The following is a 26,803-nucleotide window of genomic DNA, read 5'->3' as shown; positions in this document are numbered from 1 at the left end:
TAATCCAAAAGTCACACATCGCCATCAAGTGGTCGAGCATGAAAATGCAAATCAATGTCTTTTTAAATAATTTTTATTAAAACATTTCAGTGCATATTTATTCCTTCTTTTGTTTGAGTTTTCATCTTGTGTTTGGAGGGAAAAAACATAACAGTACAATATTAATATTATACAATGCATCTGTATTAAAATAGTTATGAAATGTCCTCTTTTTGTTGGCTGTTGTTTGATATTTTCTGCGATTCAGGTGATTCATGTGCTGGAAAAATGAGTGTCCGTAGCATCTTGATCTTCTCCTCCTCAGTTTTAGAGTTCAGCTCATTGATGGGAACCTAAAAGTGATGGGATATAAATAGAAATATGACTGAGTGAGAATAGTTGGATAAATCACTCTAAGCATGAATCGCTCCAAATAATATGTAAAAGAGTGTTCAAAGAATGTTGTTTGGTTCATTTGATCCAGAGTAAAAACTAAATTGAATAAATAATAATAATAATAATAATAAATAAAAGAAATATATATATATATATATATATATATATATATATATATATATATATATATATATATATATTTATATATATATATATATATATATATATATATATATATATATATATATATATATAAATATAAATATATATATTTATATAAATATAAATATATATATTTATATAAATATAAATATATATATATATATTTATATAAATATAAATATATATATATATATATATATATATATATATATATATATATATATATATATATATATATATATATATATATATATATATAAATAATAAAATTATAATTAAATAATAAAAATATAAAATATATATTAGAGCTCAACAATAGCGACCAGGGTGCAAGATGCTCATCGGGACAGCAGACAGGATCGTTACTGGCCTGATCCAAAGACTATAGAATGCACAAAACATATCACTAGTATAGTTTTGAATGGGGAAAAGTGTAACGGTCAATATGAAGAATCCGCTTGTTAAGTGTGACGTCACGCAAAGCGGCTTCCGGGTCCAAGCGCTCTATTCAACTGAATGGGCAGACTCATGAAATGATAATAATAAATGTTTACAAAGCGATTTAATGCTTTCGAAAATCACGACCGCAATATATATGTCCATGCCTAATATCCGATGGCCAGAAAGTGATAATTTTTTTTATAAATTGTAAAATTTTTGGTATTTGTTATGCAGCAAGCCCAGAGATTGTTTAGTACACTATGATTTTATATAAAATTTACTTTAATGTGTGATAGGAATAAAACGCGATCATAAACGAATGATTTCTCCACTCAAATGAATGGCGGCTTGGACCCGGAAACAGTATACATACGTCACAAACACGTCACCACTTAACAAGCGGATAAAGCCCTGCCTGCTAATACAGGAGCCAATCATCAATCTCTACAGACTTATGCCTAGTTCAGACTGCGTAATTTTAGCCCCGATTTTGGCTCGCCGACAGGTTTTGAGAAATCGGCGACAAATGCCTGAAATCACAGGCAAATCGCTGCTCGTGCACGTGAGCGACAATCACACAGTATGAACGATCAGAGACGCGATCTGAGAGAATCGCCGATGAGTCGCCGATGCCTGCGAGATATTTGGTGTGCTGAATATCTGGAGCTGTCGGCGATTCAAATCATGCCGTGTGAATTGAGTTTTGACTGAAAATAACATCAGCGATCGCCTACAGCCAATGAGAGAGCAGCTTTCACTTGTGTGTGCGTGTGTGTAAACCTGCTGCAGGCCAGCGGGAGGCTGGGGGAGAAGTTAAAAGCGCTCTTTTTCGGTTTATTTGGACCCACGAAATGGAGGAAAAACCAGTGGAGGTTTGACAGGACACAGGAGCAACCGTGTCTGTTTGACGTTTCATACAGAAAGAAATTAGTTTATCATCAACGTTGAGGAGAAATGGCTAATTCCCTTTAAACCCAGGTGAGCAAACATGTACATGTTCTACCCCATTAAAGGCTTCTTTCTCATTATGTAGTTAATAACAAAAGACATACTACATGTTTTTGGCTGTGAGACGTAGTTTGGACGAAGTTGTCGGCGATTCTCCCTATAGTAAAGTCATGCAATGTGAATGTCCATGTCGCCGATCCATCTTGCAGTGTAAACAAAGCAGCGACGAAACACTAGCCCAGATAGTCATGCAGTGTGAAAACATCTGTGACACGACTACTTTGAAAATCATGCAGTCTGAACTCGGCATTAGGATTCTCCAGGGGAAAAGCTCGGACCAGACATGGGCTTCTACAGCAGTTTAGTGGTCAACAAACACACTGGAATCTCAGCGAATACTTGCTTCACAGACACGAGTAATATATCGACATAAAGCTTGAAATATGTCCTTTTAAATGAATCACATGCACTTGAAAACAACAGTTTTTTGGTTTTGCAATCTGTATGAAACAAACACGAGGTACAGTCTGTGTTGTCAAATGCACACCACAATAACTACTTAAACGGCCACTTTGTTTAAATTGAACCAAGTGTGAACAAACACTTCAAAAACCATAACATGACTATTAGTGCACGGACAGAATTAACACACTTACCAAGACAGGTTGATAACCAAGTTTTTCAAGATGGCGAAGTTTCATAACCAAGCTGGCTCGAGGATGCGTCGTACCGAAGCAAAAGGAATTAGGTTGAGCGCAGATCACTGCAATCCTGAAATATAGAGAAATATAAAGAGAGAGACAAGCTCTTAAAGAGATAGCTCACACAAAAATGAACATTTACTATCCATTTATTGACGTTTGGTTCTAATTTTGATTTATGAATTGCTTTCTTCTGTTGAACACCGAACTAAATACTGTGAAGAATGTTGAGAAAAAGCAGCTTCTATATTAGACTTCTATAGCAAGTACGGTGGCATGGTGGCTCAGTGGGTAGCACTGTCACCTCACAGCAAGAAGGTCATTGGTCTAGTCCTGGCTGGGTCAGTTGGCATTTCTGTGGTAAGTTTGCATGTTCTCCCCGTGTTGGCGTGGGTTTCCTCCAGGTGTTCTGGTTTCCCCCACAGTCCGAAGACATGCGCTATAGGTGAATAGAATAAACTAACTGGCCGTAGTGTATAAGTGTGTGAATGAGAGAGTGTATGGGTGACTCCGAGTACTGGAAGGGCATTCGCTGTGTAAAACATATGCCAGAATAGTTGGCAGTTCATTCCGCTGTGGTGCCCCCTGTAAAAATAAGAGTAAGCTGAGGGAAAATTAATGAATGAACTAAACCTACTATGGAATTCTACTATGGAATTCTACTATGGAATTCAATGGGTGTTTTTTTACAACACTCTCATATTTTGTTCTCAACAGAAGAAAGAAGTGGAGATTGAGCAAATGATAACAGAATTTTAAAGGTGAACTGTCCCTTTAAATGTGTCTATGAAACTTTTATATTCATATATTATAGTTTTTTTATTATTTTATATATCTATTTATTTAATTCATATAATCATCACAGTCATCTTGTGTTGTCACCTTTGGTTACATTCAGGTGAACCGCAATCCTCATGAAGGCCACATGTTTCTACTTTTTCTCCAGGCAGCGTAATAACACAGTCTAAAACAAAGAAAAAGAACATTATTAAACTATTTTGCCTATTAATGGCTTAGTTTGAATTTGAATCCATCTGCTATCAGATAACAAACTAAATCAGTTTAACTGTGCGTTCACAGCAAAGGCGCCAAGAGCGGCAAATTAGCTGGAAGTCATTCCAATAAGTGGCGAGGAGAAGCGCAGCGTATGTGGTGTGGGCGTCGAGGAACTTTATGGTAATGAGCTATGACATGGTACAGCATAGGGTTGGGTCGATAGATGGATGCCATCGTCCATCGCTGATGGCCGATAGACATCATGATGCTGAGCCGGCATCGCGATCCTCTGCCTTGCCCCCAGCAGCAGCAACCCGCTCCTGAAAATACACACTTAGGCCCCGTTTACACAAATACTTAAATTTAAAATGGCATTTCATCAATGATGTTTCATCTAGCATTTTTGAAAAGCGCTCCTTCCACAATATACTGCTTAAAATGCATATCACGTGACCAAACACACACACACACACACACACACTCTGTTATGCACTGCAGCATACATGATTGTCTGAGCTCCAGGCAGTCAGCGTGTACAGTTTATCAAGGATGTACCGCTGGATCGCGTCTCACTATAGTTTTTAAACCTGATTTTTAATTAATCTTGTCTCTATCTGACGACTCTTCAGTCTTTTGAATCTATCAGGTACCGTGTCACAGCGTCAGTACACTGCTTTAATCTTTCGCTTTCACACTTTTACTTGGTAATTTTAGCAAAAATCTCAGATATTGTTGGTTGGTTCCTGTCTTCTAAGCTTATCTTTACTTATTTATGATTTGTTCATGGGTAAAACAAAGACCATGCGGGTCAGGTAGTTGAAACGGTAGGCTACAAATAATTCATTTGTTATAAATTAATTCATTATTGTAATTATTGTTATGGTTGTTGTCAGTCGTTATTACTGTTGTCCTTTTTTTTTTTCATTATTATTATCAACACATTACTATCATTGTTGTCACTCCTCACCACTGATTGATTTTTTTTCTCTATTTTATTTATATCTGTGCTATTTGCTTCATTAAATGACTGTTAAACATGCTGTTTATGTATGTATGTATATATATATATATATATATATATATATATATATATATATATATATATATATATATATATATATATATGTGTGTGTGTGTGTGTGTGTGTGTGTGTGTGTGTGTGTGTGTGTGTGTGTGTGTGTGTGTGTGTATATATATATATATATATATATATATATATATATATATATATATATATATATATATATATATATATCTCCAGCTTAAAATAATATTTATCAACACAATACTATCATTGGGTTCCGTCGAGTTTGGGCAAAGATCTTCATCTCTAATGTGGACATATTGGATAAGTGAAGCAAAGCCACACGGCACCTAACAACTTGATCTTTCATAGTTAAATTAATTTGATAACATTTTCACGCTAGAGAGCACGTTATTTACGTGACATGCTCCATACATTTATGAATGTAAGTGATTTGCTGAAACAGCCCCTTTAAATACAAGATCAATGTAGCGAATTGTGACGCTCTCACTGGCGGCGCTGTGAAGGCAGACATTGTTGTCGACAGGGCAGCCAGAGCGACGTTGACGCTCTCAGTGTGAACGCACAGTAAGTCTCAACTCACCAATGAAATAGATGCTCTGCTCCAGCACACTGTCCTGAACAGCATGTGTTCCCACAATGCTCCTCACCGCACTGAGCATCTCCTGGTTGGCTGTGGCCTCAAAAGCAGGAACTGTGATGTTCAGAGGTTTGGAGCTCGTGAAGGACGGCAGCTGAGGTTTATCCAGTTGCAAACACAGATCTATCGTGTGCAGCCATCTCAGGACTTTAATAGATGGCTTGTCTATGAGCACAAAAGGAGATCACAGATGAAATATGGTGCACTTTACTAGTCAATCCTCTCTAGTACATGTTTAGTAACATTTGAAGAGGACTAAAGAGTTTTTCAATATCATGCAAAGACAAGAATGGGTGTTGTTCAATGGTCCCCTTCAAATGTAGACTATTATAGATCTGTGTAGAACATTTCAATGTGGAGATGTAAGTGGCCCATGTAATCAAACTATTTTATAACTATAACAAGAGGCAATTCAAGCATAACTGTTTATAATGCTCTTTTTGGGTTCTCGGAAGCTATAGACATTAAAAATGTAGAATAGGAAATACGTCGGGACCATTGTTTTTGCTTACATCCCTCAAAATGGTCTCTTCAGTCTTAAAGTGGCAGTGTAATTTAGGGCTGCACGATATTGGAAAAATCTAAGTGATATTTTATTTTTATGCAATAAATATTGTGATATAAATACAGTTTCAGGTGATGGTTTGAATAGCACTATTTGACAATTTTCTGGACAGTCTAACAGTATTGAGGTACAGAAATTAAACAATCATTGCAAAAAAAAATAATAATAATTTCTTCCTTTGCTTTGTCTCATTTCTTGTTCAAATATCTTAAAATTCTTGCACATCAAGTAAAAATATTGTTTAGTTTTTGCCTTCAGGAGAAATTAATCAAAATTTAGATTTTTTTTTTCTTAAAATAAACTAAATAATAGCAAACAAGATAATTAAAATAAACTTAATTTTACTTTGAAATGTATATGTTTGGACAAGAAACAAGACAAATATATGCATCACATATATATCATATGCACTCACACACGCATACACGCACGCACAAACGCACACATGCACACACACACGTTTGTTTTTGTGAAAAGTGGGTACATTACATAGGTTTCCGTTCATTTTATACTGTTTAAACTGTATATTGTATTGCCCTCACCCCACCCTACCCCTAAACCCAACCATAACAGAAAACTGTTTGCTGCTTCACTCTATGATTAAACTCATTCTGTGGGATTTATAAGCATTTTGAGAAACGAGAACGTCACCAATGTCCTTATGTTTCACCTCCCTTTTGTAATACCTGTATCATACCCATGTCATTTTACAGATTTGTGTCCTGATATGTCACAAAAACACGTACACACACACACACACACACACACACACACACAGACACACACAGACACACACACACACACACAATGTCAAAACAAACTTTTATTTTGGATGCGGTTAATCTTTGCCCAGCACTAATATAAATGTAATGCTGGAAACCTGTAACCATTGACTTTCATCGTATGTTTTTCCTACTGTGGATGTCAATGATTACCAGTTTTCTGCTTTTTTCCCCAAAATATCTTATTTTCTTTTCAACAAAATAAAGAATTAAAACCACCTGAGTGAAAGTAAATAGTGTGTACATTTACATCTTTGGGTGAACTATCCCTTTGAGAAAGATTTATACGTTTTATGACTTGATCTTGTAACCCCTATGACAACCGCTTCGTCCCACTCTTTTTTCCCTTCCTCTACCTTTTGTTTTTTTTTTCTGCATAAAAAAGTATTTAAAAAAAGAAAGAGAATCATAGATGTGAACCTGTCTGCAGGAGCTGTTCCAGGGTTTCCTGCTGCATCAGTTTATCCAGTAGCATTTGATGAAAGTGCTCCATCAACGCCAGATAATAATTCACTTTCAGCAGCTCACTGGGAGTCATCTTGGGAAGGTATGACTCCAAGACCTCTGTTATACAGTCCAGAAACCTGATTAGAAAGCAGCAAAAACAGATTTACTGAAGTCAGAAACAGTCCGGTTCAGCAAAAACACCTTTCTAATTTTGTTTTATTTTTGTGAAATGTGTATAACACCTCTTTTGATATACATTTTCGTTTACTGTAAAGCACTCTGTGAAAGGTGCTAAATAAATAAACATTTACTTCCTTTTTATAAAATTGTTGCTTAAGTGCTGTTTAAAACCTTGGGGCCAGTATGATATTTACATAAATAAATGCTCTGAATTCAACAAGAATATGTTAAACTGATCTAAAAGAACGCAATGTCCCTTAAATTATTTCAGTATTAGTTGATATCATTGGCTAAACATGTCCCTGGTGATTCATAAAATGCAACGCAATGGTTAAAATCGTAATTTTAATTGTATTATGGTTAAGTAATGAATAGTTTCTTGCACAGGCAAATCATTTTGCTTCATAGGACCTCAATGTATTGTCATTTTTATCTGCCTGTATGTGTTTTTTTTCACACTTAAATAGAAAAGACAGCACAACTGCCTGATATGTGTTCTTTAAGATGGTTGCTGGTAGCCATTCACTTACAAGATCAAGTTCATTATTTATAGAGCACATTTAAAAGACTGACCAAAGTGCTGTACACAAGACAGCGTAAAATTTAGGCCCAATCCCAATTCTACTCCTTAGCCTTACCCCTCATTTTGCGCGTTCCCGTGAAGGGATAGGGGTGTCCCAATTCTCTTAAACTTGAAGGCGTAGGGCTAAGGGGAAGGGCTAGATAGCCCTTCGAACGGAAACTTTTTGGGACCACACTCGAAATCAAGGGGTAAGAAAATTTCTCAAAATATACGAGCCACAACAGCAAATAGTTACACTAGGAAGTAAGGAGATCCACAAATTAGTATTTTTTTATCATTAGAAATTTTAACAACAAACAAACACATGTTTTCATATATATATTCATAACCGCATACATGTTTTAGCGTCATGCTTTAAAAAAAATATGTAAAAAAGAAATAAATAAAAAAAACGCTAAATTTGGCGATCTATAATCCATAATCATAACTACTGTACAGCAGTCCCACAACATTCTGACACTTGCTGACAGCTGAAAACCCTGTCAGAAAAGTCTAGTGGCTGGGAATGAGCTGTATACAGTGTCTGCTATAATGTTAATGTTGTATTTGTGTGTTTACATAGCTAAATATGGCCACTGTGTAAATGCACAGGTCAGTTACGATCTTATTGCCACATTGTATCATTATGATAACATTATATATGCCTTCAGTGATTTCATAAAGATAAATACCAAAAAATAGCACAACTGCAATAGCTACAGCAGTAGCGATCAGCTGATCTCATATGAAGCAAGAGATCGCCATGACATATGATGACGTGTGCAGGTGTTGTCTCATTTCTCAGGGGTACATTTTGAGGCCCTTCCCCTTCACCCCTTTAAGGGGCAGGGGTACAAAAAAAGAATTGGGATTGGGTCTTAGAGACAATTTTAAAAACATAAAGGTAAAACCAAAAGAAATAACAGAAAAAAAAAATAAATAAAAATCAACAAAACTACCAAAAAAGAATTACCTTTTTAAGGGAGATTTAAAAACAGATAGTGATTGTTTTAATCTCAAGGGGCAAATTGTACTTGCATGTTAAGAATCAAAATCCATATTTTCAACTAATCTTTTTTAAATAGATTTACTGAGGGGAAAACAAACTTCGCAACATCTTGGATGACCCGAGGGCGACAGCAAGTGTTCATTTTTAATGTATATTCCAACACAACTGCTTTTTAACATTTAGTGACGTTTATTTTTAAACTAATTTCGAAAGAATTACGTGCTTATGATTGCTTGCAGCTATCCCCACCTTATTCAATTTATTATTCACCAATCAGACGATTACTAAGCCACTATAAATACCCTAAGTTTCATATCACAGCCATCTTCGTTTTGAAGAATCCCCCCTTCCACCCTACTCCTCCTCCCTAGATGGGTGGCACGGTAGCCCAGTGGTTAGCACTGTTGCCTCACAGCAAGAACGTCACTGGTTCTAGTCCTTACCAAGCCAGCCGACGTTTCTGTGCGGAGTTTACATGTTCTCCCCGTGCTCACATGGGTTTCCCCCGTGTTCTCCGGTTTCCTCCCACCATCTAAAAACATGCAACTTCAGTAAATAACTACCCCAAATCAGGACCATAGACATGCTCCTAGTTAATAGTTATCTCTTAAGAGCACTCACTATCTGTTTATTAGTTACTCAGTAGAGGAGTTCTCGAGAACTACCTGAGCTCAAACTCCCCTCTTGCCTTGCAAACGGGAGGGAGCCCGGGCTCGGGGATCTTATGAGCTCTGAGGCTCTCTCCTGGGACAGCATGCCAAACAAGCTTTATAATCAATCATCAGCTAAGTGTGAGCTCTTGAATATTTATAAAACAACAACTCAGCTTTGACAACACAAGAATAAATTACATTTCAAAACACTTTAGAACAGTTAATATTTCCCATTTTGTTCTTATAATGGTTAGCAAATAAATACAGACAACCTAAAAGTGAACATAAGAAGCATTAAAATAAATACAAATAAAAAGATGCATTTAAAAAACTTTTGAATGGCAATGTACATGATCAAGTTTCAAAACAGTGACTTACTCTGTCTTTCTCTCTTTCAGGTCATGATTGAGCATTGAAAACACTTTTAAAACGCTGAGAAGGTCTTTCAGGGTCAGACTGTCAGGTTTCTGGATGATTCTCTCTGCAAACGCATCCAACAGGTGCACAGGTCTGAAGTAGAGATCCTCAAAGGTTAATAGCAAGAGAATCACCTGGAAGACATGAAAAACATTGAATTAAAAAAAAATGTATTAACTAACACGTTTTTGCATTGAATCTAATTATGTACATTATCACAGGCCACTACAATAAATAGATGTCTTCAATCATTAATAAATAAGTGAAATGAGAAATGAAAATGAAAAATGAGTACAGAATGACACAAGGAGAAAGTACTGAACTACTGAAACGTATTTAATAAGTCACATGAATTGCTCGGGTGTGAGTTTTTCACAGACTTCAACAGAGTGTAGAAATCATGATGTTCTGTGGGTCTTATCTGTCAAATCTGAGCTTTAATTTGTATTTTCCATTGGCTTGAAGTCAGGTGATTGGCTGGGCCATTTCACAGCTTGATTTTCTTTCTCTGATTTGAAGCATTTGAGAGTTTTCTTGGCTGTGTTTTGGACCATTGTCTAGCTGAAATGTCCACCCTGGTTTCATCTTCTTCATCATTATCCTGCTAATGTAGATGTTAGACTGAAGCAGCTGATATTCATTTACAACGAGGAAGGGCAGAGGGTTGCTAAAGAACTACTGAGAGATTTCAACTGCTGTCTGGGCTTTCACTGCCTTTCTACGCCTTCCTTTCTTCATGTGTTCAATACTTTTTCCTGATTCATTAAACTTTATTACGCAAAACTTAATTTGTAAGGTAATTAGATTTGTTTTTTAGCATATATGGATTTCTTTGGTTGTTACAAACATCCGGCAACATATTTCAAGTCAATGGCACCTTTAGAAATATGTTTTCTGTGAAAAATGGTGATGTTTTTAATACTTATTTCCCCGCTGCAAATAAATAAATAAATCAATTAATTAATAATATTGTAAAATAATAGTGCAATATAATAATTTGCTGTTTTAATGCATTTTAAAACTGTATTTAAATTTACGACAAATCTGAAAACTCACCATCATTACTCCACATGGTACTTTATTCAAATATGCTAATAAAAAAATTATATAATTTGCCATGAAATCAGCAATCAAATAATATCAATATATACAGTAGAAGTTTTTGCAACCTGGCTTTGAAAACATTTTTACTTAGGGATGGATGAAAATCTGGACTGATACCACAAACAGTTGGTACCCAATAAACCGATAAATGTGTCAGAAATTAAGTCGCATATATCAAGTAAAAATATGCTATATTTTCACAGTGATATGCACAGTACATTTCCACAAGTATTAGAAATCTTCTTTAATCAGTATAAATTAATGTACCTTTTTGTTGGACCACATATCAAATGTGTTGGTCATGTATTCAGAGATGGAGCTGAAGAGGCTGTAGTTCCTGTACTGAAGCTCATAGCAGGACTTCAACACCATCACAAGCCGACTGATGGGAAACTCATGAACGTTTTCTGCAGGTAATAAAAATCACAGGGCTTGATTTAGTCTGTTTGCTCTAGTTTTATGAACATGGTGCTTCTCACCTGCAATGTTCTTGCTGCAGATGTTCAGAAGAGGTTTGAAGTTCAGGTCCATGGCGGCCAGGCTTAAGAACACATACTGGGTGTTTGGTGGACTAAACTCATCTGCCAACGACAGAGTCTTTATCTGAGGGAGAATAAAGAGAGATCGAGTCAGAAACGGTTTGTGATGAAACAATACTTCACTCTGACATTTCTGTATGAGGATTTATATATATAGACACACATACACACGTACATTTATATACTGTATAACAAATAGTTTACTGACTTTTTACTTTGCATTTGTGAAGTTTAAAATTATATATATATTTCATTTTTTTAGCCATTGTGGGAAATATTTAAAGTCATATTTGCAAGAAATAAAATAAAGAAATTAAGGTTGCAATTAACTTTTTTTTTAAATTTACAATGAAGCCTGTCAATCTTTGATGTATGAAGTATGTCACACAAAGGGAACAATTTAGATTTTGATAAAGAAAAAGAAGCGTGCATTTTAGTGCATTAATGAGATTCAACGTAATTCAATACATTCTTTTTAAATCTGATTTTATGCTTTATAATTGTTTAAAAATAAATGCCTAGATAAATAAATAAACATATAAGGTATGCAACGATATGGATATTTTGGCAAATATCGATAACTGATAACACTTAACATTTGGAGGCCAATAACCAATATATTACACGATAAATATAAATATTTCGAAATTTTATACTTTTATACAGTGAACAACTAATTTTATTTTAAAAACTTTTATAGTTGTGGCGAGGCAGTGGCGCAGTAGGTAGTGCTATACTTTATATATATGTGTGTGTGTATATATATATATATATATATATATATATATATATATATATATATATATATATATATATATATATATATATATATATATATATATATATTAATATATTATATATATAAAATATATATTAAAATATATACATATATATATATATATATATATATATATATATATATATATATATATATATATATATATATATATGTATATATTTTAATATATATTTTATATATATAATATATATATATATATATATATATATATATATATATACATACATATATATATATACATACATATATATAAAGTATATAAATAGGATAACTTTTATATTATGAATTATTATTATTTTTAATATGAATTATTATGACATTTTCAAAAGATTAATAATAAAGAATATTGTCAATTCTGGCTTTTTTTTTTGCCAAAACTGTGAATTTTAAAAGGATTGCTGTTAGCAATTTTACATCAACTTGTGACATTAAAAGGATAAATTATTCTGAATATACTAATTTAAATGTTTTACATTTTTGCTTTTTGTCCTGGACATGTTATCATTTTAGGTAATATGCATAAAAAACAAACTGTCAAACGAACCGCCAGCTGCATCTTCAGCTCTTTGGGAGAGTTTTTCCCCATCGCACGCATCATGTTCTGCAGGACAACCACATTACTGATCTCAGGAACACGGTCCTTCAGCAGCAACCTTCAAAATCACAACACAAACTCATAGAAACACACACACGTGTAACATTGTAAGGTCATTATTAAAGGTGTAACAATGTTCTCACCCTAAAGCTTCTCTCAGGGCTTGAACATTATTGCCGTTCTCCATCTGCTGAATGCCAGCAGCCAAAACCGAAAGAGATCGATTATCAAACTGATTCAGACGCTCCTAAAAAGGGGAAAAAAGATACAAATTAACACAAATATACCGGACATAAGATATAAATAAAAAAATAATGAATATTAATTGACAACAACAACAAAAAAATGCAATTAAAAAAACTTACAAAAAACAATAAGCTTATACTGTTTAGGATATACAAAAAAAAACACATCTTAAAACATTTATTACATAAACACACTCTATATACATACATAATGCATCAAATTTATCATATATAACCTTGTTATGCAAAGCTTTTTAGAAACAATCGTGTTATAAAAAATACTTTACATGCCAATTTGCACACAACAGCTTGTATATAGTAATATAGCTGTATATACCTTGTCAATTTCTATATATTTTCATTCACTATTTACTTTATTTTTGAATAAATTAAAATTGTTAAAACTATATTTTAAAATTTTTTATCCTGTCTCTGTCCTTCTTTTGCACTGTAAAAGCTTCGGTCACAAAAACAAATTCCTCATATGTGTGAACATACCTTTTGCTTATTCGGATTCTAATAAGATGGTCCTGTTAAGGATATACTAAAAGCAAAATAACAAAAATGTGATATATATATATATATATACATATATAGATATATATATACGTATATATATATATATATATATATATATATATATATATATATATATATGTATATATATACACACACACACACATATATATATATATATATATATATATATATATATATATATATATATGTATATGTATTAGGGTTGGGCATCTAAGCTATAATGCCGATCCGATACGCATCTCGATACAAAGAATACGATCCGATATATTAGCGATACATTTGTGACATATTGCGATGCAACACGATACGATTCACACCCATATCACGATACGATGCGATATTTCAGCACTAACTAATTAGATCAAGTTTATAAGATTATGTGAAAGAGGATGCTGTGCCATTGAATGAGTTTGATTATTTATAAACCAAGCAAAACCAATACTTTTTTTACAAACTGGCTTTTCTCTCAGAGCCAGAGTGTCAGTTTACAGTAGAGGGCCATTTTAGAACATATAGCACATATTATTTAAGTATTTTCAAGATAAACAGAATGTATAAGTGCAATATATATTAAAAATATATGTATATATTTGCACTCTTTCAACATAAAGGTTTACCATTGCACAACAAGAATTGTGATTTAACTTTTCAACTATGAAAACAAGTTTTACAAAGATATATTTTGCCACTGATTATTCAAAACTTAAGGTGGTGAACTAGCAGTGTTATGCTGCTTTGAAACATCACTGTCACTGTAAACAACAGGCTAATAAAAATATAACAAACCAGCAATCTTCTTGCTGTGAGGTGGTCAAACTACCCACTGTGCCACCGTGACACCCAATTATTTTTATCATTATTATTATTAATATTATTATAATTAAATAAAAATTAACAGGAGGAGGTGTTTAAAACCTTCGTTCTCCGTGACACTAGGCTGAATATCTTTGCAGATGAACAATACAATAACATTCGTTATTGGCGTAGAGCGAGCAGAACTGTTGCGCATGGAAAAAAAACTTGCAATGCTTTTCTCATCACTTTTGGAGCTGGTTGAAGCAGTGCGAAAGCCGGGGATGCAGAAACACTGGAAGATGCTTCCACAACAACACCGTGGCGCCGCTTCCAGTGAGATTTCAGATTAGTCGTACTGCCCGCGTATTTTACAGATGCGCGGCACACTTTTGCAAATAGCATCTGTCCTGTCATGTCGTCCATCCTCAATCCATAATGTTGCTTGCCATACTTTAGATTTAAAACTCAGTGGGGAATAAAATGTTCGTTTTGCTTCTCGCGCTTTCTGAGGGCGCTCCACTAGCTTCATCCGCACACCTGATACACTGAGTTGTAGTGTGTGCACATCCGCAAATTCGTTGCTAAGGCTTACTTTATGTAGGTCGATTAAATTATGCGCCAAAAACAAGTTGACAACACTTGTTAATAAATAAAAATACATTCTATATTAAATATATAAGCTGTATCTCGGAAAAATCGATGCATCTCGCAAAAACCGATGCATCTCGATTTGCTTCCAAAATTTCATTCATCCTCTGCTGCTCTACCGATGCACTCGCATCGTGCACGCGCATGACCGCGTATCGATACATATCGGTTAATCTTCCCATCCCTAATATGTATGTATGTATATATATATATATATATATATATATGTATATGTATGTATGTATGTATGTATATATATATATATGTATATATATATATATATATCACATTTTTGTTATTTTGCTTTTAGTATATATAGATATGTATATATATATATAGATATGTGTGTGTGTGTGTGTGTATATATATATATATAATTTTGTTAATAATATATAATTTTGTTAATAATATATAATTAATTCTGTTATGCAAATCTTTTCACCTCAATCTTAAATCTTTAGTCCAACATTCCTTCAGAAATTAATAAGCTAATTTGGTGCTCAGTTGTTATCACTTGTTATTGGTAACCAGTATAAACTTTTTTTCATTTCTTAATATATTTTCATAGTATGCGTTTTCACAATCTTTGCTGAATATAAAGCTCGGAGGAACCACATTTAGACTTCAAAAATTTCTCTACTGCAATATAATGTGTCCTTCATAGACCAAAATACAGGTAATAAATCAGGGTTCAACACTAGGGATTTTTTTTTTTCTACAGGGCCAATCGGGCCAGTGGTTCAGATTTTTACTTGCCCTGACAAAATTTTCTCTGGCCCCATCAAAAAAAAAAAGAAGCTCGCCATTTAGTTACTCAGCATAACTTTTCTTTAAATACAACTGACAATTTAAAATTGATTTATTTTATATACAATACTGATTAGATTAATTAAAGTGAATGGTTTAGTTGAAAACTACAACAATTTTATGTTTTTTGTTTGTTTAAAACCTACCAAAATGCCTAATTTTAGAAATCAGCTCATTACATCAGTCTATAATACTGTCAATATTTTTATTTTTCATTTATTTGTAAACCTAGATTTAAAATGCATTTCACTTCTTGTTCTTGCTTGTTCCATCAACATAATAATCATATTAGCCTATGCTTTAATCAATTATAGCCTTCGAGTTTTTTTTTAATGTAGACTCATCACAACACAACACCGGGACTGCAGTCAGATCATAAATCAATGTTGATCTTTCTTTCGAGTTGTCGAAATGAACTAAACAATTTGCATAATACAAAATATAAGATTAAAATATGGAAAAATTATCAGATGGTAAATTCTGTCAATTTTTTTTTTCATTCAACAGATAAACAGCACTCTGTAATATTTCAGTATGCTTTCACTTTCATATTAGACATGAAACGCCAGCCTGATCTCATGAGGAAACGCAAGTATTTTACGTTTTGTCAGTTTAGTGGCTAATTTGTACGAGTTCAGTCATACTAAAATGGACAATTTTAAAAAGGAGGCGTGGCACCTAACCCCACCCCTAACCCCAATCATCATTGGGTAATGAGCAAATCGTACTAAATTTTACGAATTAGATCATACGAATTAGTTACGAATTGCCGTGAGATTGGTTGGAAACGCAACGCACATTTGCCAGTAGAAATGACATCCTGCCCTACTCATCATCTCTTCATATAGCTCTTCATATAGCTTCATATTGTACATGGCCATTAAACAACCATAATACACTGTGATCGCTCATTCTGGCGATCTCAGACCGATTGATTTGGCGCAGACTCGACCACGATTGCGGGATTCACATATGCCACGAACTGTACTTACTGGGCAAACGAGATAGGTTCTGAAACAAACGTGTGGGCATGAAAGCACGCAATTGACAAACAGTCGCAGCCAAATTAAACTTTAGTGACAAGGTAGCACTAGCCCGATCGGGCCAGTAACCTTTCTGTATAATGTGCAGAGTGACTTGCATGCTGGCCCCGGGCAGTCCTTATTGTTGAGCCCTGTAAATGTAATTTGTTCTTTTAAAAAAAAACTAACTAAAAAACAAAACCTTCAAATGGTAGAGAACCATGTTTTTCACAAAAACAAAAATCAACATTCAATATGATCAAAATTCAACATTCATTTCAACATTCAATAAAATCATAAAAATAAAAAAAATGTTTTTTTTAAAAAGCATGATTTAGGAAGAAATTCTGAAAAAAAAACTTTTATTTTATAAAACAGCAAAGTAAAAATTGAGCAAATGCTACAACTTTCAGTGATTGCTTCATTGACTGGTGAATATCTATATCATCACCCAAGAAGACAAAACAATGTGATTAGCAAGAAAGAAAAACAATTCTCGCACAGCTTCCCCCCTCACCTGTACAACTCTCAGCAGCGTCTGCACAATCCGCGTGTGTTGCGAAACTCCCAGGTTGATGATGGCCAGCAGAGTGTAAGCCAAATCATCACACCTCATCCTCCAGGCATCACTGACCACCCGCTCACAGACCTCCCTAAAGCCCGGGTGTTCAAACATCAGCTGGAGCTCACAGCGCTGCTGCTCTGCAGTCATCTTCTTGGTGCTCTCCCGCATGCGTGAGAAGATGCTGCTCAGGTCATTCTGTGAAGCTGGAAACTGCTTTACTGCATCCAACACATCCGTGGGGCAAGAACATTTCTGTAAATGAGCACTGAAAGGAGTGCTGTCCGCTTGATCAGAGACTTCAAAAGCCTCTGTGGTTTGTTTAACCTGCAGATCAACAGCATCTTGACTACTGTGTTGACTGTAAAACCGGATTTGTTTGAAAGAGTGTGTGTTTTTTCTCCCCAACTGAGGTGATGCAACAATGCTAATGATTTTATAGCATGAAGAGGCCTGTGTCCGTATAAAAGAGTCACATTTCCACGGTGATGTGGATTTCAGAGCTAATCTGAGCATATCCAAGCCTGATTTATACACATTCATGTTTTCCTGACAGAGGGATTCATTAAAGCTTCAGACATGGTGTGACCTGTTTTAATAAATGAAAACGTGAATCAGAGATCTCTTTAAATAATGTAAAATCATAATAGATCATGGCATTTGTGGCTTAATTAATAATTAAAATGTTTTACTCACTTGTTTTGGCTGTTAGTTTCCTCAAATGCACCTGACAGGATCACTTGTTAAATCTGAATAACAAAGAAATACATCTATATTTATGTATAGGCATTTGACAAACATTTGACATGTAAACAGATCAATACAATCTGTATTGAGGCTATGTAATAAAAACTGCAAGACATAATGTAATACAATAATCAAGCCAAATACATAACATTAAAGAGGATCACTGCATTGTGATTACATCTCCTTATAATGTCCTTGTACGGAAACCTTAAAATACCGTACTACAGCTGTACAGCAATCTGGTTAAGTGTTTACGTTTGCGATTACAGCACATTATATTTTTGAACTATTCCGTGAGCTTTAATAAACTTAATAAAAACTATTTTACCTTTGATTGTTGCGTTCACATGTCTATCGCTTTCACCATGAGCGCAGCCATGACAGGAGCAGGGAGGGCACAACGCACATAACACACGACAGTTCCGCTTTCAGTATCACGTGATTTTTTTTTATTACGGTTTTAAAAAAACACTCAGCTTAAATAATTAAATACACTTGCTATATGACATATTAATTTAGCATAATACAACATATTATATTTCATATATATGTATTTGTCAAACGGAAAGTAAATCCGAGATATTTCCACTCAGAGACGGTTACTTAGCAACACTGGACGCGCTTGGGTTTGGACAAACATGGCGAAGTTTGTTCTTGCGGGTTGGTCAGTTTTGTGACTAATTTATTTAACTTTCAGAGCGTTTTTTTCTTCTAAATATCTATCATTCTATCTACTTCTTTTTGTTTTCCTTCTTTTCTATCTATCTATCTATCTATCTATCTATCTATCTATCTATCTATCTATCTATCTATCTATCTATCTATCTATCTATCTATCTATCTATCTATCTATCTATCTATCTATCTATCTATCTATCTACCTATTTAACTACCTACGTACCAATCTATCTATCTATCTATCTATCTATCTATCTATCTATCTATCTATCTATCTATCTATCTATCTATCTATCTATCTATCTATCTATCTATCTATCTATCTATCTATCTACCTATTTAACTACCTACGTACCAATCTATCTATCTATCTATCTATCTATCTATCTATCTATCTATCTATCTATCTATCTATCTATCTATCTATCTATCTATCTATCTATCTATCTATCTATCTATCTATCTATCTATCTATCTAGTAAAAAAACTCTTCTCTCATCTGTCCAGGAAAGGCTGATTGTCCTTATTATGCAAAGGCTGAGCTTCTTGCTGATGTGCTGCAAAGAAACCTGCCTGATTTTCACATCCACAAGATCCCTGTGCCGCCCGATGACTGGAAGGTAAACCTGGATGTTTAAGAGCTCTTTAATCAGTTGTACACATGCTGAAATCTGAACATCAATGGCTGATATACAGTAACGTTAGTCAACATTTGAAGTGGTTCATGACCTTTCATCATTCAGAACACCCATTTTTGTTTTAGGAAAGTTTAAAAAAAAAAAAAGATCCACATTGAATGTTGACTACTGTGTTTGTTTTATTCATTGTGCTTCATCTGTCTGTGTAGAAATGGCTGGAGGACACCTGCGCATCTATTGGCTGGAAACACTCAAGCTCTCCTCTAGTATGGAGGGAGCTGATTGATCGTGGTGGGAAAGGCATGCTGCTCGGAGGATTCAGTGATTTCCTGGAGCATGCTCAGGTTTGATTGGGTTACTAAAATAAAACATCATTTTTAATGTTAATACAAATAACCATTTTGAAAAAAAAATGTAATATAGCTATAGACAAGTAAATTAGGTATTGTTGCAAAACTATTGGCACATCTGTCGCTGTTTTTCTCAGTCACTTTGATGCATTTCTTACAACGCCATTTACATTAGCACAACAGTTCATGCATTTCTCAAAACAATTAGTACAAACTGCAAAACCTAGTTGATAACCTGCAAAAGCGTGTCACATGCTCAAAATAGATAGTTCATTCCTCAAAAGCAAGAATTCATGTCAATGAAAGTGTCAGTGTCATCAAGATGAAAAGTACTTACACTATTGTTTATGAACAAGATACTGTAGTCAAATGGCTGTCATGTTTTCATTATGACCGTTTACTTTGTGAATTTTTTCCAATGTAAATAATTCAGATTTTAGTGACACTTCCTGAAAATGCTCAAGACAGCACGGTATACTATTTGCACAGCCATTTGAAAACTACAGTACAGTTAGACATCACTGCATATAGTGAGGAATCTGAGTAGAAGATCCTGAATATATATGTTTCAAACACCATTCATCAAATTGTTCAATTTAGATTTAATAGTATATAGTGCTGTCTTGAGCATTTTCAGGAAGTGTCACTAACATCTGACTTTTTTTGCATTGAAAAACTGTACAGAGTAAACGGTCATAATGAAAACATGACTAAGCCATTTGACTATCTTGTTCATAAACAATGGTGTCAGGACTTTTCATTTTGATGACACTGACACTTTGATTGACATCAATACTTGCTTTTGAGGAATGAACTATCCATTTTGAGCATGTGACACGCTTTTGCAGGTTATCATCTAGGTTTTGCATTTTATACTTATTGTTTTGAGAAATGCACTAACAGTTGTGCAGAAATGCACTTGTGTTGTGAGAAACGCACCAAAGCGACTGAGAAAAACTGTAATAAAATTTGCTTGACAGTTTTTGACAACTAGTTCAACGTTTTTGTATGTGAAAACTCAAGTAATGAAATGAGAACTATGAGTTTTTTATGGAATGACTATTCAGCATTCACAAGTTTAGTTAATTTTGACTAACATGACATAAGCAAATGATAATGAATAGCAGAGAGTTGTATGAAAGCAACTGATGTATGTCCGAAAGCATTTGCAATTTGCTGAAAGGAATGAGAAACTGCTACTAGGATGTGGACAAATGACTAATGACAAATGACTGGTTTGAGAAATGCATTAACTGTTGTGCAAATGTTTAAAAGTATTGTGAGAAACGCGCCAAAGCCACTGAGAAAAACTGTAATATCAATTTTAATAATGTAATTGATAGTTCGATCAGAGAAACCTATTATAGTGACACACCCCCCCCCCCCAAAAAAAAAAGTTATGACAGCGGAGAATATTTAGGCTGTTTTTTTTTTTTAAATGTGCTTATTAAATGTGTTAATTTGGTCTGAACTAGAAACTATTTGCTAGTTGAGATGAGAATTTACTGTTTACTTATTTGAGAAATAAACTGCTGCTGCTTTACAGTAACGTCTTTGTGACGAATTTGTTCAATAAATTGGTTTAAGTAAAACACTCCAATACTGTTTATTGATCTAGACCACAAGATAAAACTCAAAATTTGACAAATCATTCAATTAATTTCAGCTCATAGTGACTGAAATTAGTTTTATTTTAATGGGCTCTATGCACAGCAAGTGTTTTTAAGCCATCGATAAACTTCCGGTGAAAGGTTGGAGTGACTATTTTCAATTTCATAAGTTTTCTTTTACACCATCGATGATGTAATTTATTTAAAATAGACTCCATTAAATAGACTTAAGCATTCATTTAGTTGTTCAAGCGTAAAACGAGATAAAAAGTCGTTTAAACCGCCAAAACACAATTGATTTAAAACATTTCTATGCAATATATACGCATGTCCTTTGTGTAGATAACTGCTTGTCTTCTCCTGCAGGGTTATTATAACATCACCTCAGACATGAACTCTGATCTGATGCTTAAAATTGCAGAAGAGAATCAAGCGACCAAAGAGCTGTGTATGGAGGAGGAAGTTCATCGACTCAAGTCTCTCAGGCCTCTGCACATCTGGATCAGCAGGTGGAGGATGTTTAATCAAGACTCTTCTGTGTTATATTTCAAAAGCATGACAATTAACTTAATAAAACCATCTTTCAGTGCTCTGAACCCCGTCTGCTACAGCCTCATTCCTCACCTGTTCACCCCGGGGCTGTTTTCAGGTCTGCCCATCTTCAGCCTTCACCTCATGGACACCAGCGGTTCTGAGGAAATGTTGCAAGCACTCAAGATGGAAACGGTGGACCTCGCCATACCTCGGCTCCATGAAGTAACTATCCATTCAGACCAGATGCTAGCATTCCAGGAAGCCCACTTCATTATTTTTTTGGATGACCAGCAGCCTGCAGGTGAATATAATGATGAGCAGAATGACAAGGACCAGGTAGCGGAACATTTTCATCGCTATGGGCAACTCATCGAGACGAACGCGCAGAAAGACGTAAGGGTGCTAGTGGCAGGAGATTTCTTCATTAATATGAAGTGTTCACTGTTGATTGAAAACGCACCCTCTATTGATCCGCGCAACTTTGTGGCAATGACAACGCAACTGGAATACGAGGCCAGAACTCAGCTTGCACAGAAGCTGTCAGTCAAAACATCAGGTAGAATTTTTGTTCTCCTTTAGAAGTGTATATGTTATTTATATACGAAGAAATCCTATTAAATACAAGTAAAATGTTCACTGTAATGTTTTTAAATTACTTTACGGAAAATAGATGTCAAGTTCTATAGTCATTCACCATAAGAGATTTATTTATGTAAAATGAAATAGCCTAATTTTTCTGACCTGTTCTTAAAATATGTAAAAATATGCTAATAATTAAAATTAAATAACATTAAATATGTAAAAGATTTAAGTGAATTGGGTAAAATCTAGTGGTTTGCAAGTTAGGGGCTTTTAGTGTGTGTATATATCATCAAATAAACATAAACATATATAATCTCAATGCTTAAAATTTAACTGGTATAATTTTCAAAATAATAAAATATATTTAAAAATAATATATAAAAATAATATATATATTTATATATATATATATATATATATATATATATATATATATATATATATATATATATATATATATATATATATATATATATATATATATATATATATATATATATACTCTTAAATGATATTTTATTTTATTATTTTATACATTTATTTTTACTTTGTGCATGCATAACATTTCAATTTTTATTGTTTTCATTTTCCAGACATCACTAATGTTATTGTGTGGGGAAACATCAGTGGCAGTTTCCATATTGACCTACAGAGGGCGAAGGTTTTCAGATATGATGGCGCAATTCGGGGACCAGATGGTTTTTCTCAGCACGTTATGGAAATGATTTATGATTGGTAAAGACCTTTTTAGTGCGTAACTCAAGCCATATATCCCTTTCATGCAGTTTCATTATGAATCAATTTATCAAACATTATTAAGGGCACGGTTTTATCAGTAAGTAAATAAATCTGCGAGAGCAATCAATACTTGAAAATCTGCAAGAGCGTTCAATACTCATCTTAAGTGGTTTAAATGCATGTTTTATTTGTTATTATTGTAATTCTCTTTCTTTTTTATAAGGAAATGGCTGAAGACAGACTTTAGGAGTTTATTACATAAACATCGAGCCACAATTTCATCAAAGACCAACAAGGCCACAGCGATATCAACCACTAATGCAATATTGGCCATTTTAAAAGCCTGGAATAATGCAGAATCTCCAGAGGAAGTCTTCTCGTTGGGTGTGCTCAGTACAGGCAAGATCATTTCGATCATCTTTAAACTGGGGTTGGAAAATAAATTGTGATTATGTACACTCACCGGCCACTTTATTAGGTACACCTTGGTAGTACTCATTTGGAGCCAATTTTCCTTTCAGAACTGAACCTAATTCATGGCATTGATTCAGGAAGGTGTTGGAAACATTCCTCATATATTTTTGGTTCATATTAACAAGAAAGTATCACTTAGTTGCTGCAGATTTGTAGGCTGCACATCCAAATCATGCAAATTCTCCATTCCACCACATCCAACAGGTGCTTTCCTGGAGTGAGATCTGGTGACTGTGGAGCCATCCGAGTATAGTGAACTCAATCTTATTATTATTTTGCTGTACGTCGTCTGCTTTGAAGGCTTATGTGGTCTACTGTAGCCTATGTTCAGAGATGCTCTTTTACAGATCTCAGTTTTTTTTAATGGTTTAATTGGGATGTCCTTCGAAAAGAGTAGGGGTTTAACCCTGGCCTCTGTCCATCATGGCCTTCTAACTATCCCCTTATCATAATCGGCTTCATCACTCTGTCTCCTCTCCACCAATCAGCTGGTGTGTGGTGTGCGGTCTGGCGCAATCTGGCTGCCTTTGCCTCATCCAGGTGGATGCTGCACACTGGTGGTGGATGAGGAAATTCCCCCAATGTGTAAAGCACTTTGAGTGTCTAGAAAAGTCCTATATAAATATAAGGAATTATTATTATTATTATTAATTACTGTTGTTTTGTTAATGAGCAGAATTAGTCTTGTCATTAGGGGGCACACTCTAAAATGGCCATAGCGAGTAGGTGTGTGTGTGAATGAGAGAAAGAATGGGTGTTTCCCAGTGATGGGTTGCAGCTGGAAGGGCATCCACTGCATAAAACATATGCAAGAGTAACTGGCGGTTCATTCCACTGTGGCGACCCCTGATAACTCAAGGACTAAGCCGAAGGATAGAGCATCAACACGGAATTTCCACCTACAGAATGCCGCTCACTCAACATTTTCTCATTTTTGGATCATTCTCTGTTAAAAAAATATGATTGTGCGTGAAAATACCCACAGATCAGCAATTTCAGAAATACTCAAGACAAGCCATTGCACAATCAAAGTCATTTAAATCATTGTTTAAACTCAGTTTGAACTTCAGCTAATTATCTTGACCACAACTACATGCCTAAATGCATTGGGTTTCTGCTTGGTGATTGGCTGATTAGTTATTCATATTAATGAGGTGAACTAATAAAGGTGGTGAGTGTTTATATAAATATAATACAGTATGTAATGTAGATTTTAATGCTTGTAAATGGATTCTCTGATCTTTCTAAATCTGCAGGGCAGTTTGGGATTCCAGCAGGTCTGGTGTTTTCGATGCCTGTCAGTTTTACAGATGGTCATTGGTCAGTGCGGTCTGATGTTATTGTTACAGATGAGTTAAGGGTAAATCTTGACGCTTGTGCAGATGAACTTCGAATGGTGAGTATAAGCAGCAAAAACTGTCATGTAATTTTGTCAGTAATTGTTCTTTAACCAAATTCTAGCAAAACTGACTACAGCGCCATTAAATAACAAGTGAATGAATTATTTTAAGTGGTTAATCAAAGTTGTTTTCTGTGGCTGTTTGCTTTAGGAAAGAGACATGGCTGCTAAAACACTGAAGAATGATGCATGACCTCTCTCCAGAAGCTGAAACGTCACTATTCTACAATACTATGTTAATTAAACTAACTATTATTAACTAAAATTAATAATTGTGTTAACTAGACAATATTTCAATGACAAGCCTGATGAATATAGCTTATTAAAAAAATCAATCAGCTTAGTTCTTTAAAGACTTTTGTTTTTAATGTGGTTCAACGGGATAGCTTCGCTTCAATATGCCTCAATGTATCATCAAGATGGAAAAACGTGTGGAAGCATTTGCATTTTATGAATCACTCTGGCCCGTTTCCACTGAGTGGTACAGTACGGTAAGGTACAGGTCACACTTATCAGGCTTGCGTTTCCACTGCCAAAAGGGTACCAATGGTATTCTTTTGGTGGGTGTGGTGTAAAGTAATAATCATGCATGCGTTATTTTCATCTACTCAAGATGTTTGTTATTTCAAAAGTAGATGCAGATGCCAGTCATAATAACACATAATAACACACAAGAGAGCAAGCGAATGTCTCGGTTTTCATGCACATTTTGTACATTCGTAATCCTTTTTCCACTCTGATCACCTTTAAGATGTGATTTCGACTTATTAATAACATGGAATTAAACGTGGTAGCCATTTGTTTTTGTAAACAGACTTGTAAACAACTACGGGGCACCGGGTAGATTCTGCTCTTCTTCTTGGCTTTGTGGCTGATCATCAAGACGATGACAAGATTTGTTTGAGCTTGGGTCGACCATGACTCTTTATTATATGTATGTATTATTACGGTGTGATGTCTCGACTGTATTTTAAACATGGCAGTTCCTCTTTTCATTCTCCTGGGTAGCTGCACAAGCAAGTGACGTATCTCTGTAAACCAATAGCGTTCAGTTGCACGTCTCGCTCAGCCTTTTGGTACCCTTTTGTCAAAAAAAGTGCTACGGTTTACTTTTTAGATACCTTCTGACAGTGGAAATGGCCATAAAAGTGTACTGAACTGCACCGCACCACTTAGATTGTACTAAAGAATCAGTTTCAGCTCAAAAACATTAAATAAAAGGCATCTAGGATTGTCTGGGATTGAAAATAAATACCAACACATTCTAATTTGCGTTCAAAAGGTTTTAAAATGAATATAAAAATCAGGCAATTGCGGGGGTAGTAAGAATAATAATAAGAAATAGCTTTCTTCAATATTAGCTTGCAATCACGCCAATTCAATTCAATTCAGCTTTATTTGTATAGCGCTTTTACAATGATCAATGCTGGGAAAAATATCATTCAGCTGTAGCCTAAAAAAAAAAAAATTAGAT

At 34.5% G+C, this 26,803-nt stretch overlaps 2 protein-coding genes across 13 annotated transcripts; one reads left to right on the top strand and one right to left on the bottom strand.

The window, feature by feature from the left end:
* Window positions 1-59: 59 nt before the first annotated feature.
* fastkd2 (FAST kinase domains 2) lies at window positions 60-22,433 on the bottom strand. 4 transcript variants are annotated; one of them, XR_012405402.1, is made up of 14 exons: window positions 22,227-22,290; window positions 18,276-18,328; window positions 17,535-18,168; window positions 13,104-13,207; window positions 12,910-13,018; window positions 11,507-11,630; window positions 11,295-11,434; window positions 9,885-10,057; window positions 9,297-9,385; window positions 7,076-7,239; window positions 5,252-5,473; window positions 3,510-3,591; window positions 2,583-2,697; window positions 60-332 (listed from the first exon to the last, which is right to left on the bottom strand). XR_012405402.1 is itself a non-coding variant. In XM_021475935.3 (13 exons), the coding sequence occupies exons 3-13, from the start codon at window positions 18,120-18,122 to the stop codon at window positions 195-197; spliced, it is 1,959 nt and encodes a 652-aa protein (XP_021331610.1). In that variant the 5' UTR covers window positions 18,123-18,168; window positions 18,276-18,328; window positions 22,227-22,433; the 3' UTR covers window positions 60-194. The 4 variants fall into 4 exon arrangements, 2 of the variants coding, with proteins under 2 accessions (XP_021331610.1, XP_692810.5); XR_012405401.1 differs by lacking the exon at window positions 22,227-22,290 and adding an exon at window positions 18,655-18,714; XM_021475935.3 differs by lacking the exon at window positions 9,297-9,385 and having other exon boundaries at window positions 22,227-22,433.
* On the top strand, window positions 18,932-25,594 carry mdh1b (malate dehydrogenase 1B, NAD (soluble)). 9 transcript variants are annotated; one of them, XM_073949169.1, is made up of 11 exons: window positions 18,932-18,986; window positions 19,512-19,624; window positions 19,852-19,986; window positions 21,969-22,111; window positions 22,190-22,358; window positions 22,431-22,529; window positions 22,650-22,692; window positions 23,312-23,453; window positions 23,680-23,855; window positions 25,187-25,326; window positions 25,481-25,594. In XM_073949169.1, exons 1-11 carry the CDS (start codon window positions 18,965-18,967, stop codon window positions 25,520-25,522), a joined length of 1,224 nt encoding a protein of 407 aa, XP_073805270.1. In that variant the 5' UTR covers window positions 18,932-18,964; the 3' UTR covers window positions 25,523-25,594.
* Window positions 25,595-26,803: the final 1,209 nt, after the last annotated feature.

The sequence above is a fragment of the Danio rerio genome, chromosome 1 (genome assembly GCF_049306965.1).
Source record: "Danio rerio strain Tuebingen ecotype United States chromosome 1, GRCz12tu, whole genome shotgun sequence".
NCBI classification, from domain to species: Eukaryota; Metazoa; Chordata; class Actinopteri; order Cypriniformes; family Danionidae; genus Danio; species Danio rerio.
This window is presented reverse-complemented; position numbering and strand designations above follow the sequence as displayed.

Coding starts and splice junctions, on each gene's coding strand:
- fastkd2 (XM_021475935.3), bottom strand. CDS start 18,122: ATGAATGTGTATAAATCAGGCTTGGATATGCTCAGATTAGCTCTGAAA. Junction 11,435..11,506: donor CTGCAGCAAGAACATTGCAG/GTGAGAAGCACC, acceptor TATTACCTGCAG/AAAACGTTCATGAGTTTCCC. Junction 333..2,582: donor TTGGTTATCAACCTGTCTTG/GTAAGTGTGTTA, acceptor CATCACTTTTAG/GTTCCCATCAATGAGCTGAA.
- mdh1b (XM_009305644.4), top strand. CDS start 18,965: ATGGCGAAGTTTGTTCTTGCGG. Junction 18,987..19,511: donor GGCGAAGTTTGTTCTTGCGG/GTTGGTCAGTTT, acceptor TCATCTGTCCAG/GAAAGGCTGATTGTCCTTAT. Junction 25,327..25,480: donor GTGCAGATGAACTTCGAATG/GTGAGTATAAGC, acceptor TGTTTGCTTTAG/GAAAGAGACATGGCTGCTAA.